The 13,680-nt window shown below is 51.8% G+C and overlaps 1 protein-coding gene across 2 annotated transcripts; it reads right to left on the minus strand.

The window, feature by feature from the left end:
• Positions 1-6,122: 6,122 nt before the first annotated feature.
• Positions 6,123-8,447, minus strand: ID2 (inhibitor of DNA binding 2). 2 transcript variants are annotated; one of them, XM_049652588.1, is made up of 3 exons: positions 7,978-8,447; positions 7,559-7,622; positions 6,123-6,741 (listed from the first exon to the last, which is right to left on the minus strand). In XM_049652588.1, the coding sequence occupies exons 1-2, from the start codon at positions 8,323-8,325 to the stop codon at positions 7,566-7,568; spliced, it is 405 nt and encodes a 134-aa protein (XP_049508545.1). In that variant the 5' UTR covers positions 8,326-8,447; the 3' UTR covers positions 6,123-6,741; positions 7,559-7,565. The 2 variants fall into 2 exon arrangements, with proteins under 2 accessions (XP_049508545.1, XP_049508544.1); XM_049652587.1 differs by having other exon boundaries at positions 6,123-7,622.
• Between the last annotated feature and the right edge of the window lie 5,233 nt (positions 8,448-13,680).

Genomic DNA, 13,680 nt, shown 5'->3' on the forward strand with positions numbered 1-13,680 from the left:
TGTTGGACTTTTCCATCCCGTCCTTGATTTCATCTCTTTGAGATCTCTATCTCTCAGTGCTGTGCTCTGGGTTATTTCCTCAGCTCCATCTCTGAGTTCATGAATTCTCTCTCTAGTAGCTTACACATTTTTGTGTGTGTGGTAAAAACACACATAACGTAAAAGTTGCCATCGTAATTGTTTTTCAGCGCGTCGTCCAGAGGTATTAAGTACATTCGCACTGTTGTGTAACCATCACGGCCATCTGTCTCCAGAACCCTCTCATCCTGCAAAGCTCCTCCTTCCTTCTCCCCTCCCCCAGCCCCTGGCAGTCACCCCTCTACTTTCTGTCTCTGTGATTTTGACACTCTAAGTACCGCATATAAATGGAATCACATAGCATTTGTCTTTCTGCGACTGGCTTATTTCACTTAGCATAATATCCTCAAGGTTCATCCTAGAGCAGATGTTGGAATCTCCTTTCTTCTTGAGGCTAGTGTTCCACTGTATGTAGACACCACATGCGGCTTATCCACTCGGTCTGCTGACGGACACGTGGGTTGCTTCCGTGTTTTAACTACCGTGAATAATGCAGCCATGAAAACGGACACAAAAAGTCTCCTCGAGACCCTGCCTCAATTCTTTTGGGTACATACCCAGAAGTGGAGCCGCCGGAACATATGGGAAATCTATTTTTCAATTTTCTTGAGGCGACACCATGCTTACTGTTTTCCACAGCGGCTGTATTATTTTACATTCTCACTTCTCCATATCCTCCCAGCACTTGCTATTTTCAGCTTTTTTTTTCTCTTGGTGATAGTAGCCATCCTAATGGGTATGAGATGTCATTATGGTTCTGATTTGCGTTTCCCTGATGATTAGGGATGTGGGGCACCTTCTCGTGTTTTACTGGCCATACTAGATCTTCTTTGGAGATATGCTTTTCAACCCTTTTGCCTATTTTTGCATTGTTTCTCTTTATGTTGTTGAGTTTTAGGAGTCCTCCGTATATGCTGGCTATTAATCCCTTATCCAACGTATGATTTGCAGAGATTTTCTCCCATTCTGTAGGTTGCCTTTTCACTCTCTTGATGGCGTCCAGTGAGGCACGGTTGTAAATTTTCACAAAGTCCAATTTGCCTACTTTTATTTGTGTTGCCTGTGCCTTTGGTGTCCTATCCAAAAAATCATTGCCAATTCCAAAGTTGTGAGGCTTATGCCATATGTTTTCTTCTAAGACTTTTATAGTTTTAGCCATTATGTGGAGGTCTTGGATGCATTTTGAGTTAGCTTTTGTCTATGGTGTTAGAGAAGGGTCCAGCTTTGCTCTTTTGCATGTGGATGTCCGGTTTGTTGAAAAGACCAGCCCTTCTCTATGGTGGGGTCTTGGCATCCTTGTCGAAAATCCTTTGACCATGTATGTGAGGGTTTATTTCTGGGTTCTCTAGTCTGTTCCACTGGTCAATACGTTTGTCCCTCTACCAGTACCACACTGTTTTGACTGCTGTAGCTTTGTAATAAGTTTTGAAACCAGGAACTGTAAGTTCTCCAACTTTGTTCTTCTTTCTCAAGAAAGCTTTTGCTGTTCAGGGTCCCTTAAGATTCCATCTAAATTGTGGGATGGATTTTTCTATTTCTGTAAAAGATATCACTGAAGTCTTCACGGGGATTGCCCTGAATCTGTAGTTTGGGTGGTATTGAAATGTTAACAATATTCAAGCCTCCATTTCATTGAGCGTGGGATGCCTTTTCGCTTATATACGTCTTCTTTAATTTCTTTTTGCCGTGTTTTATAGTTTTCATTGTGCAAGTCTTCCGCATCCTTGGCTAAATTAATTCCTAGGCATTTTATTCATTTTGATGCTATTGTAAATGGAATTGTTTTCTTAATTTCCTTTTCAGATTGTTCATTGTTAGCATGTAGAAAAGCTCCAGTAGTTTTTAATCTGGGTTTTAACCTTCCACTGAGTTTTCAATTTCGGTTAACTGTACCTTGCGATTTTCTTATGTTTTTAATTCGTTCTTCTATTTCTTTTTCTCGAATCATTTTAGTTATCCTCACCTTTGAGCCTATATAATTCTTTGGTTTCTAATCTTTCTCTTCATTGTATCTACTGAATCTTTCTTTCACTGAAAATTGGTTTTCAGTAGCATCTAAAGTTTTTAATTGTAAACTTACTTTCAGCAAGCCATTAAACAGTAGGATTTTAGGTGGTTAGTCTTGAGGGCTTCTCTCTCTGGAGAACTTTTGCCCTTACTCCTGCCAAACACCCCAGGGGCATCACCAGCCAGGAACCATTTTTACGTTAATTTATCAGCATTAGAATTTTGCAGACTGTCTGGGTCCCATGGATTTAAATCTCCACTCCCTGCGAGGGCAGACCCCTGGCTCTAAATTTTCAAGGGAGATGTTTCTTTCCCCTCCTGACCTCAGGCTGACAGGCTTCCCCAAGATCGTCCAGGATGAGTAATTTAGTCTACACACTGACATGGCAGGCCTTCAAGAGTGGTTTCCCTGCCAATGTCCTGCTTCCCGTGGGAGTGAAACCTCGCCTCCGATTCCTGTTGGGTCAGTGCCCCCGTGCCGGGCTTGGTACCCCCACTCAGGAACTGCCACCGGACGTGGCCTGATTTTTAATAGCAAATGATTGGAAACAAGCCAAACGCGCCAGTGTTCAGCTCTCTGTCCACACGTCTCTGCAGACTTCCCCCGGTTCTTGCCGTCGGGGGGCAGTGAGGGGCGGTTCTCCTCCAAGTGACTACTCCCATGGTCAGCACTAAACCAAATACCTGTTGGGCTTCTGGACAAATCTTGCCTCGGTCTCAGATCACCTTTATGAGGAAATAGACGTTTGGGACCTTAGCAGAACCATCACCCGGGAAAGACAGAGCCTGGAGACTCCCTTCCGGTAGCAGAGGGCATTAGGAATCAGAAGGGCGTGTGGTGAGTCAGGCTGACACGGATTTGGATTGCCCTGGAGCTGTGCACCCACAGCGTGGAAACCCCATAAATAATTATCCTTGAACAACAACAAAAAAGCTCCAGGAAACAGGTGTTTAGTGACTATAGGTTACTATTCCCTGGTAACGTCTACATCGTTGTCCTCAGAAGTCTTCCCCATTTGAGTAAAACACTGGACCGAGTCTGTCCGCTGACTGCCACATGCCCTTGGTCACTCCCTTGGTGTCTCTGAGGACAGCTTCTGTAGAATGGAGAGACCACATGTTTGCCTAACTTCGAAGATTTATCCGTGGCTTTGAGAACTAAAATGTAAACTGACCCACACATTTATCGTTTGAGGTTAGTGTGACCTCGATTCCAAAACCAGATAAGGACAGCACAAGAAAAGAAACCACAGGCTCCATTGTATTCTAGAACATTCCAAGTAAAATACTGGCTAACAGAATCCGACAGTGTGTGTAAGAAGTAATCATACGTCATGTTCAAGTAGGATTTATTACAGAATAAATGCAAGGCCGATTCACATCAGAAAAATCAGTGTTAAGACTCTAAAGGAAAACAGTATCAATAAATAGAATACATATATTTTACCAAATTCATTCCCGAATTGTGAGTCAAAATCCCCCCAAAACAAAACAAAAAACAGCTAACAATTAAAGGGTTCTTCCTAAAATTGATCAAGACTACATAACATCACAAAATCCTAGAGCCGGGTCATGCATCATGGAGAAAGTCTGACTTGTTTTCATTAAGATCTGGAATAAAACAAGGACGCTCCCTCTCACCTCCTAGTCCTTTAACGCAATATTGGAGGTCGTGGTTGAGGTTATTCAGAAAAAATAAAAACACATTGAAAGATTTAAGGAAAAGAAGCGAAAACACGCTGGCTTTCATTCGACTTCACAACTCACTTTTCTCCACAATCCAGTTGTAGTCTCTCTGCTCCCGGGGGGGTCAAGTCTGATACTTTTATTAACATCCAAGACAGCACCTAGTGGCAGTGGATACTAATCTGCAAAAGGGGATCCTAAGTTACGAAGTAGGTAAGAAGACGAAATAAGAAGAAAACACAGTGGAAACGACTGTACACATGCTAGAGAGGCTCTCTTTCCTGATAACCCGTTTTCAAAAGGCAGTTTCTCCGTGCCGTTTCCCCCCCTGAAGCTCCAGCTATCGCCCCTCGGCCTCCCAGCGCCCCCAAAACCCCGCTCGCGAGCCGCCTTCCTGGCGCCGGCCAGCAGGTGGCGCCCAACCTCCACCGGCCGGACCCGGACGAGTGGCCGGAGCTCCGCCGCCGAAAGCCTCCTCCGAAAGGTGCCGCTTTTCCTGGACGGTGCTGCTACTCTGGGTCGTCGTCCAAACGTTGCAAACGGTCCCCGGCTTCCAGGGACCGCGCAGGTGCTCGAGAGCCCCACCCCGGCCGCACGGCTTCCTCTGGAAAGCCGGCGAGCCCTTGCACGGGACCTGCCGTCCGGGTCTGATCCTCTCGCCGGTCCGAGCGGACCACGAGAGGCTGGGGGCGACCGGGAGCCGGCGTCCGCGCCCCCACCCTGTCGTCCCCCGAGGACAGGATGGGGTGGGGGCGGGAGCGGGGGGGGGGGCAGCGACCCGTCCTCGTGCTTCCCGCCCCTGCCCGGAGCGGAGCGGCTCGTCGCGCGGGGCGCTGGGCGGGCCGGCGACAGGTGGCCGGACATCAGGTGGCAGGTCCGAAGGGCGGCCTGCGCCGGCACGCCCCGCCCCGCCCAGGTGTGGCGGGCAGAGCCGGCGCCCCCGTCGGTACGATTATCAACAACAACGACGGCCCCGGTCAAAGCACGTGCTCACCTGCGGCGCGGACGCCGGGCGGGGCGCGGGTGGCGTCGGAGGCTGCCCCGCCCGGGTCCCCGGCGCCGCCCCCCCCCCCCCCCGGAGGAAGCGGGGTCGGGCGCGACCGCCGCAGAGGACGCGGGAGCCGGGCGAGGGCGAAGTTGGGCCGAGAGCCCGAGGCCGCCCCTCCGCACCTGGCCCCGCGCTCTCCGTGACGGATTCCAGGTCAGGGCCGGAAACGCCACCGCCGCCAGCGCAGACAAGGTGGCGCCACCCAAACACCTGCTGGGCTGGGCCTGAGAAAGTGGCCCCAGGTGAGACACCCATCCCCACCCGCCCGTCCTCCCCACCTTCCTTCTCCGCTCCCCGTCCACCTCGGGCCGGCCTTCCAGAACCTCCCACCCCACCGTCACACACCTAAGGAAGTGTCTTCCTTCCAGTTTGGGGATTCTTGCATACGTACGAATTTTAAGTATCTGTCCGCGTCAGCTACCTGTTTTAAAGCAGGAGCCAAAAGCTGCCAGGTGAGGGCTACATGGAAACAGCGCGCTGGTACTTTTTCTGTGACTTAAAAGGCCTTTCTCCCCTCCCTCCCTCTTTTCCTTCGCAGGGCAGTCCAGGGGTGCAGTCAAGGGTGAAGGGCGATTTAACGGCCACCTGTCTTGGAAAGTGGGCTCCGCCCAGGCCCAGTCTCCAGGAGCCTGGGCGAGCTCCAGGTGGAGAAGGTACAGGGGAAGCTTGGGGAGGCCGGGAGCGCCCGGGGCCACGCTGCGGCTTGAATTCCTGCAGGCAAACAGTCGCCGGGAGCAAGCAGTTAGCACCCAGGGGTCTTTTCGCCCTTCCCCTAACTCTCTTAAGTCATGTCCTGAACTACAAGCAGTTTCAGATACTCCAAAAGTGTCTGAACACCTACTCAGCCAAGCAGTCCTTCCAGACTCATTTAGTGTGAATGCTCTAACTCCTAGGAGTCACTGCCACAGCAGCTCCTTGGTTTGAAACTCAGCCCCAAGGCACAGAACTACTAGTTCCTTGCAGGACTAAGACTTCTGTTTCCCCAGCCCGGTCAGCTGTCTTAAAGCACATTAGCGCTTTGCCCCCAAAGTGCTCGCACTGGACCACACATCTGATAAGGAGTTTCTTCTGCATACAAGTCCCAAGGCTTGGGGGTGGTGGCAGTGATGGTTAAATCGAGTGGAGACAGAGAGGGAGATCTTAAAAACCATTCAGAATTCAGGTATTGACTTCAGACATGTTTATTATCATCTTATACAGTCTACATAAATTTGAACTTGTATTTATTTGGGTTCAGTTATAACATAGCATAATAAAAATTGAAGCACTGGTCCTCTGAAATAAAGCAGGCAATCACCATTCAATAAACACACGATTTATTTTGTATAAAAGGGTTAAGTTTACAACTAAACTTTTATAAAAAGTTTAGCATGAATAAGTACATCATTACACTTTGTATGCAGAAATATACATCTCTGCCACTATACAAGAAAACTCTAATTAAAGAGTTCACAAGGTTTCACTCAATATATATATATATTTATATATAAATATATACACAGCATTCAGTAGGCTTGCGTCAAAAAGGTAATTTCTGACCAAAAGACTTCATTTAAGTAACTGAATACTGGATCCTTCTGGTATTCACGCTCCACCTTTGAAAAAAGGCAAAGTCTGCTTAAATTGGGAAATTCCTTGTGATTTTAAACGTTTTCGCTCCCCATGGTGGGAATAGTATATAAAGAAAACCTTCCAACTGCAGAAAGGGCATTTAAAAGTCTTTTTCATAAATAACTAATATCACAGTCCAGGTCAGAGAACACCCTGGGGAAGATGATCATTCTTAGTTTTCCTTCCATTTTTTAAAAAGGTCCATTCAACTTGTTGTTCTCCTCGTGAAATGGTTGAAAAATAAGTTCAGCGCGTTAAAAGATCCTGTGGACTTGTTGTTGTTGTGCAAAGAAAAGAAAAGTCATGACCACCTGCAAAAGATTGGGGGAGAGGCGTGTTTTAGGAGAACGGAACCTAAGGGCAGAGGCGGGCAGACTGGCGCCACGAGGAAGCCGCAGTTTGAACATTTAACCACCAAACACTCAAAGATTGGGCAAACCCTGGCGTCCAGATGCAACACACACACTCGGCCTCCACGGCGAAAATTAAACAGTAAAATAGCAGAGACTCCGGGGAGAAACTTCCCAACGCAATCTCCTAGTTGGATCTCCAACAGCGGTGCTCGCGGGCGCCAGTCTGCTTCTTGTAACGATTATTTGATTGAAAACAGCCCTTTAGTTAGCAGATAGGGAAGTCGGAATCCCACATCACAGGGTCTGAGGCGCAGGCAGGCAGTGCTGGGCTGGCCGAGTCTCAGGAGGGCCGAAGTTTTAGGGAAGGAGGATCTCTACGGAATTTGTGGTGATAAGATTAATTACGTGCAGGGTAGTACCTCATAGTACCAGAGCACCAGTACGGGAGAGCCAGGCGTTCCGTGTGTGGCAGAGGCCAACACGCATTTTCCCCAGCCGCCTTCACACTTAAGTTACTGGTATTTTGTTTTGTGTTTTGCGTTTAAAAGGAAAATGTTCTGTGATCTGGAGTAATCAGAGCTAGGAGCCCCTTCATAGCTCGTAGGCACAGGCAGTGTGCTACGTGCAAGACGACTGAAGTACACATTCATTTACAAAATCCCCAATTTTGCAGATACACAAATGAAAACTCTCTCTCTCTCTCTCTCTCTCTCTCTCTCTCTCTCTCTCTCTCCAAGAGGCGGTGTCCGGACGGGAGGCACAAGCTAACACTCACCGTTTATTCAGCCACAGAGGGCTTTGCTGTCATTTGACATTAACTCAGACGGGAATTCAGACGCCTGCGAGAGAAAGGGGATAAACGGCGATGTTAGACAATCTGAAGGAGAAAGGGCTTTTTTTTTTTTTTAAAGTAATCCATAGAACAGCAAGTTTCATTAAACACGTTTTATGCTACAATCCGAATCAAAGACAGATGCATTAACGTGTCAGAACTTATCAGCAATTTCACGCACCGCTCGATCTATAGCAGATTTGTCTTTTTTTTTTTTTTTTTTTTTTTTTTTTTTTTTTTAGTTAATTAGCTCATCGGTAAGTCACGGACTGCGGCCGTCTCGACAATGGGTCTGCGAGCGGCAGCCCAGGCGATGACTGGGGTGCGCGGCAGCGGGCGGGGGCACCGGGAGCAGGTCTTACCTGCAAGGACAGGATGCTGATGTCCGTGTTGAGGGTGGTCAGCGGCGTCCTGGACGCCTGGCTCTGTCCAGGTCGCTGGTGGTGCAGGCTGACAATAGTGGGGTGCGAGTCCAGGGCGATCTGCAGGTCCAAGATGTAGTCGATGACGTGCTGCAGGATTTCCATCTTGCTCACCTTCTTGTTCTGCGGGATGCTGGGCACCAGCTCCTTGAGCTTGGAGTAGCAGTCGTTCATGTTGTACAGCAGGCTCATCGGGTCGTCCACCGGGGTTTTGCTCCGGGAGATGCCCAGGCTGTGGTCCGAAAGGCTGTTTTTCCTAACGGACCTCACCGGACTGAAGGCTTTCATGCTGACCGCGCGGGGAAGGAGAGACCGGGAGGGAGCGGGCTGCCCAGGAGCTCAGGCCGCCGCCGCCTGCGGAGCTTCCAGCGCTGGGCACCAGGCTCGGCTCAGAATGAAGCCGGGAGCCTGGCGGGGCGGCTTTTATCGGCACTCGCCGGGGGCACACGATCCGGGTTCCTTGCGTTCCCATTGGTGGAAGCCGGCGCGTCCATCAGGCCGCGCGGGCGCCCCCATTGGCGGGCGCGGGCGCGGGGCGAGCGCTCGGTCCTTCCGCGTTCGCAGCCAATCCCCGCGGTGTGGGCGGGGCGGGCGCGAGCCCAGCTGGGGTGGTAAATAGAGTACAGTAAGCGCGGGGCAGGAGGGGAGCAGAGGGCCGCGGAGGAGGGGAGGCCGGAGGAGGCCAGGGGGAGGAGGGGAAGGGGGGACCCCAGGAGTCCAAATGTGCATCTTTATTCTAATTCCAGGGGTGAGGCAGTACCCTCGCTCTAGGGTGTCCCTTGACGGAGCCTTCCACACCCTGGAGGTTTCAGCAGCCCTAAAACCACGGCGACACCGGCAGGCTCTGCACAGCAGAGGGAAAGTCACCGTTCACTGCGACCCGCGGAATGTCATCGGATAGAAAGCATTGCTGAAGAAAGTGAAAACGCAAATAAGTTTGCCATTGACGAGAGACGTGCGTAGAGTTCGGTCTCCAGATGAGGCTAAGCTATGTCAAAACAAAACAAAGCAAAGCAAAGCAAAACAAAAAGCACCCACGCGCCCCCTCCACGACAGGTTTAGTGTGGGATCGTGCAACTGGGAGCAACACGGGAGGCACTATTGTCAACTCAGTAAAATGAGTACTTCTTGGAAACCGTGCCGATCGCTATGGAGCTCTGAGAGGCTGGACACTTTCGGGGTTCCTTTTCTAGAACAGGCAGGGCTATTATAATGATCCCATTAATCGGAAATCATTAGGAACATTTGCATAGCGAAGCTGTATTTACATACACTGCCCTTGAGAGGCTGCCGGTCTGTGCCTTGCAGTGTGGGTGGCAAAGTAACGTGATTAATTATGCACAAATCCTGATTTCTCGTGCCACATTCCAGCACTGATAGTATTTTTTAAGTTTTGCGAAAGGGAGGTGGCTCTAGCCGTTGACCGAAGTCTTCCCACTTAAAAAAATTGTTATGTGTGAGGTTTGAAATCCTTTCAGCCCTAGTACTGGATGCAGCTTCAGGTTTTTGGGTTTTTTTTTTTTTTCCTTTTTTTTTCCCTCTGTAAATCTTTAGGAAGTTCTTCCTGCAGTCTAAAGTTTGCAGCTTATTTAAATACCTTCCGGTTAATTCACACATAGTTCTGATTTAACTGAGGACTACAGTAAATGGGCTGTGTTTTGAAAATCCCATTTCCCTAAGAATACAAGGCTGTAGAGAACCCGAGAAAAAGGTAATATTTGTAAGTACCCTGTTTACTTTTCCCCTCAATCTTCACCTTCTTTGCGTTTAAGAAAAAGGAAGGGGGCAGATCAGAAAAGAAGCAAAGCTTAGTCGTGGGGAACCTGCGTTTTCCCCTTCAGTTAATCATTAATTTCTCGGCTGGTGGGCCAGCCTGTCTCTTGGACGCCCGCCCGAGCCATGTGCCTGCCCCAGGGTATCTCTTCGGCCAGGCGGTCTGGTGGTGGGTGCTGAGGTGGATGTCGCTTTCAGAAAACCAAGTCACTTTATTTCGGGGCATGGAGGGGGACGCTTTCCCGAACCCGCCGAGAAATCTGCTGAGGGCCTGGCCCCGAGAGCTGCCTACCTACGACTGTGCTCCGGACAGCGTTCGCTTGACCACCTCTCCTCCCATATTCAGTCTGGAAGTGATTTAATGCCGAGCCCCCCCACGGTGCGAGCCTTTTGATGTACTTTGTGTGCCTGTGTTTCTGTCACATACGTGCCACAGTGGAACAGATTTTGTTTTGACACTATTTTGGTTCATGATGTTATACTTTGACTATTTTACAATAATAGCCAATGTAAACAAACATCTTTGGGATTCTCAAATTATTACTTGTGATTCTTGGACATTGCGGCTCTGTGATACTGACGCATTCCTAGCTTTTTCCAAGGACACCGTATGTTAACATCCGTGCCAGCCTCATTATCCCAACAGCCAGGCTCCGGGCTGGTTCGTAACGAGCGTTGCGCGGTGTTACTTTCCGCACTCGCCGAGTGGATGAAGGCAGGGTCTTCTCCCGCGATCATTTCTCTACCCTGATGTAGCAAAACTGCTGAATATGGTGAAAGTTTTGTGCTTTCTTTCTTCTGCTGCCATGTCAGCGTCCAGTCGGCCCGATCGTGTTGAATTCGACCGGCACGCCACCCGGTTCCACGTCCACTGAAAGACCATTTTAAGGGGATGACGAGGCTGAAGAAGTTAATGATTAAAAAAAAAAAAAAAAAAAAAAGAGGCCCGAGTTCCTCGTACGTCGGTCTCAGCAAGCCCAATGCGAAATTACCTTTAAAATGATGTTTCCGTGGGGAAGAAGGGGTGTGGGAGCGTTTTCGGGGTGGGTGACAAGGCACTGAAAAAAATCTGTCAATTGGCGTCTCTGCGGGTTTGCACGGGAGGCCTCTGAAGTTCAAATGGTCCCAGCTGCAGAAAGGGCCCTGGACTTGCTCGATCCGTGGGTGGCGGGAAGGTGCGAAGGGCTTCCGGTGGGGGTGGAGACACCGTCCCCTCGGCTCACGCGCTGGGACGCCCCCCCCCCCCGTTTAAAGCCACACGCTCACCCTGGAGGCTCCCCTGACCGGGCTCCAGCGCTCAACTCACTCCGTCTCCATCCCGGCCCGGCCGGCGGCTCCCAGCGTGTCCGGCCCCTCGCCGTAATCGGAAGCAGCTCCGGGCCGGGCGCGCCGGGCCTCCGGGCCGCCTTTGCAATCCCCGCGTGATGCAACGGGGGGCGGGAGGAGCCTGCGGGGGGCGGAGGGGGGGGGCAGGGCCCTCCCTGCACATCTGGCGCAATTGGGAGCGCTCGCCTTTCTTCCCCCCGGTTTTGTTCTCACAGCTGTGTCCATTCCGCCCGTGACCCCCCGAGTGATCCCTGACAGGTGATGAATTGGCGGCGGCGGCGGCGGCGGCGGCGGCGCGCGGGCCAGGCCGCGGCGGGGCCGGAGCCGGAGCCCCGGAGCAGACTCTCTGGCGCCAGGCGCGTGACGCCGCCCATTCACGCCGCCCTGCAGCCTTGTCCTCGCGGCGCCGCTCAGGCGGCTGCCATGGCAACCGCGCCGTCACTCAGCGCGCGCGCCCAGCTGATCAATGCCTGCGAGGCCCGGCCGTCCCAGGCTCGCCCCGGCCGGGCCGCCCGGCCCGCGCGCACCTGCAGCCGCCGCACGTCTTAAGTTTCGAGCGATTTGGGGGAAGGCGAGGGGACCGAGGAGAACAGGAAGGGGCGGGGGCGGGGGTGGGAGTCGGGGGAGAAGAAGAAGGAAAAAAAAAAAAAAAAAAGCCGGGAGAGGGAGAAGAAAGAAATCTTCCTTTTGCCGAAAGAGGCATAGCGTGGCTTAGAGGTTGCCAAAGCAAGAGGTTTTGCTTCATTTTATTTGTTTTTGCAACCGAGGCGTTCGGGGTGGGGCTGGCGCGAGGGAGGAGCGGATGGGGAGAAGGTGACGGTCTCAGCGGACGGCGAGATTTATTTATTCCTTTGGATCTTCGCGGGGATGACTTTGATGCTGGACTCCTAAAAATACCTTGGAATGACCCCCTCCCCGCCCCCGCTTTCTCCCCGCCCCCCGCCGCCCCTGCTTTCCTCCTCGGAGCCCTTGGAGGCTGCGCTAGGAGCCGTCAGATTTTTCCAGAACAGCACCCCCCAACCCTCCGCCCCGGGGTCCGCGGCTCCGAGCCGCGCGCGCCAGCGGACCCGCGTCTGCGCCCTCATTACCACTACAAAGCGGGGCCGACTGAGCCTCTTTCCAAAGCTGCGTTTTCAACTGGGAGCGTCTAGAGGCCAGAAACTTCCAAGCCAGCCCGCGGACGCAGACGCCTGCTCGGTCCCGGCTTTATCTCTAGGGAAAGTTCCATTTTAAGAGCCAGATGCCAACATTCCGGGACAGTTTACGGCATCCGGATCCCTCAAGGGGGCTCATCTGCAGTTCAGTGTTAGTAGCAATTATTTATCGTCTGTCCTGGAGAGGAGCTCCTGGGCAAGGATGTCCTCTGCTGGCCCTGAAACGGGCTGGGGTGGGGGCACGACCGTTCCCAGCGTGTTATCTGGTGTAGCAGAGTTTGTTGTGGTTTTCGAGGAAACAGCATTTGGATTACATAAGGATTCAAGTTTTTGCTTTACTTGTTTATTTAATACCTTGGCAAGAGGGAGCCCTTACCCTGAAACCAGATAACCGAATTTGGGTTTAAGACAGCCTTACATGAGGGGGGCCACGGGAGGGGAGGAAAAGGAGTAAAGCCACAAAAAGCAAACAAGAGGATGTTTATTTTTCTCTCTTTGGGTATTTTTGAAGACTCGCCTAGCCTCTTCCCCTCCTTGTCGCTCACGGCTAATGAATTGCATTAACAAAGCGCTTCGGCTACCACGATGGCTTTAACAGTCACCCCCGCCCGCCGCGATTCCGGCCCTAATAATTCCTTCTAGGATCCGGCGCGCGGTCCTGTCGGCCCAGAGAGTCCAAGAGCACCAGGAAAAACGCCGTGCTAAATCCAATTTCTTTCCACCGTCTGATCTCCTGGTAGGGAGATCACCTTTCAGCTCCGTTTAAAAAAAAAAAAAAAAAAAAAAAAAAAAAGCAGAGTTTGGGAAATTTGGCGGAGGGACCTATTTAGCTACCTATTTAGTTACAAATGCTGTGAAGTACCCCGATGTGTGGCTGCGTTCGGCCTTCACAAAGGACTGTCCTGTGGCTTTTTGTTCCGGTCACCAAATTAAAAAAGAAAATTAACTTGAGCAAGAGATAAGGTCTTAGAAAACAATCCCGGGCTGCCCGCGAGCCGGCGGGCGCGGGGCTGGCGTCGCCGAGTCTGCGCCACCCCGAGGCGCGCGTCGCGGGGCCCGGCCCCCGCGGGGAGGCCGGGTCACCGCGGGGATCCCCGGCCGCCGCGCCTCCTCCGCGCGCCCGAGCGCAGCGGCGTCCGTGGGAACCCGCCGCGGCCCTCTCCAGCCAGCGACAAGGGCGGGCTTGTCCGGAACCGAGCAACATCTTAATATTATAATACGGCACCAAAGGCAACACCCGAGCCCCGGCTTGCGGGTCCCTAACAAGAAACACATTGTGCGCTCCCTACCCCCACCCCACCCCCTTGTTGGCCGAAGCCACGTCTGCGCGCCAAGTCCATGACTTCAGTGGGGAGGAACCCGTCCGCCCCGCACCACGTGCGCGTCCCCC

The sequence above is a fragment of the Panthera uncia genome (assembly GCF_023721935.1).
Source record: "Panthera uncia isolate 11264 chromosome A3 unlocalized genomic scaffold, Puncia_PCG_1.0 HiC_scaffold_12, whole genome shotgun sequence".
Lineage (NCBI taxonomy): Eukaryota > Metazoa > Chordata > Mammalia > Carnivora > Felidae > Panthera > Panthera uncia.

Coding starts and splice junctions, on each gene's coding strand:
- ID2 (XM_049652588.1), bottom strand. CDS start 8,325: ATGAAAGCCTTCAGTCCGGTGAGGTCCGTTAGGAAAAACAGCCTTTCG. Junction 7,623..7,977: donor TCAGCATCCTGTCCTTGCAG/GTAAGACCTGCT, acceptor TTTCTCTCGCAG/GCGTCTGAATTCCCGTCTGA.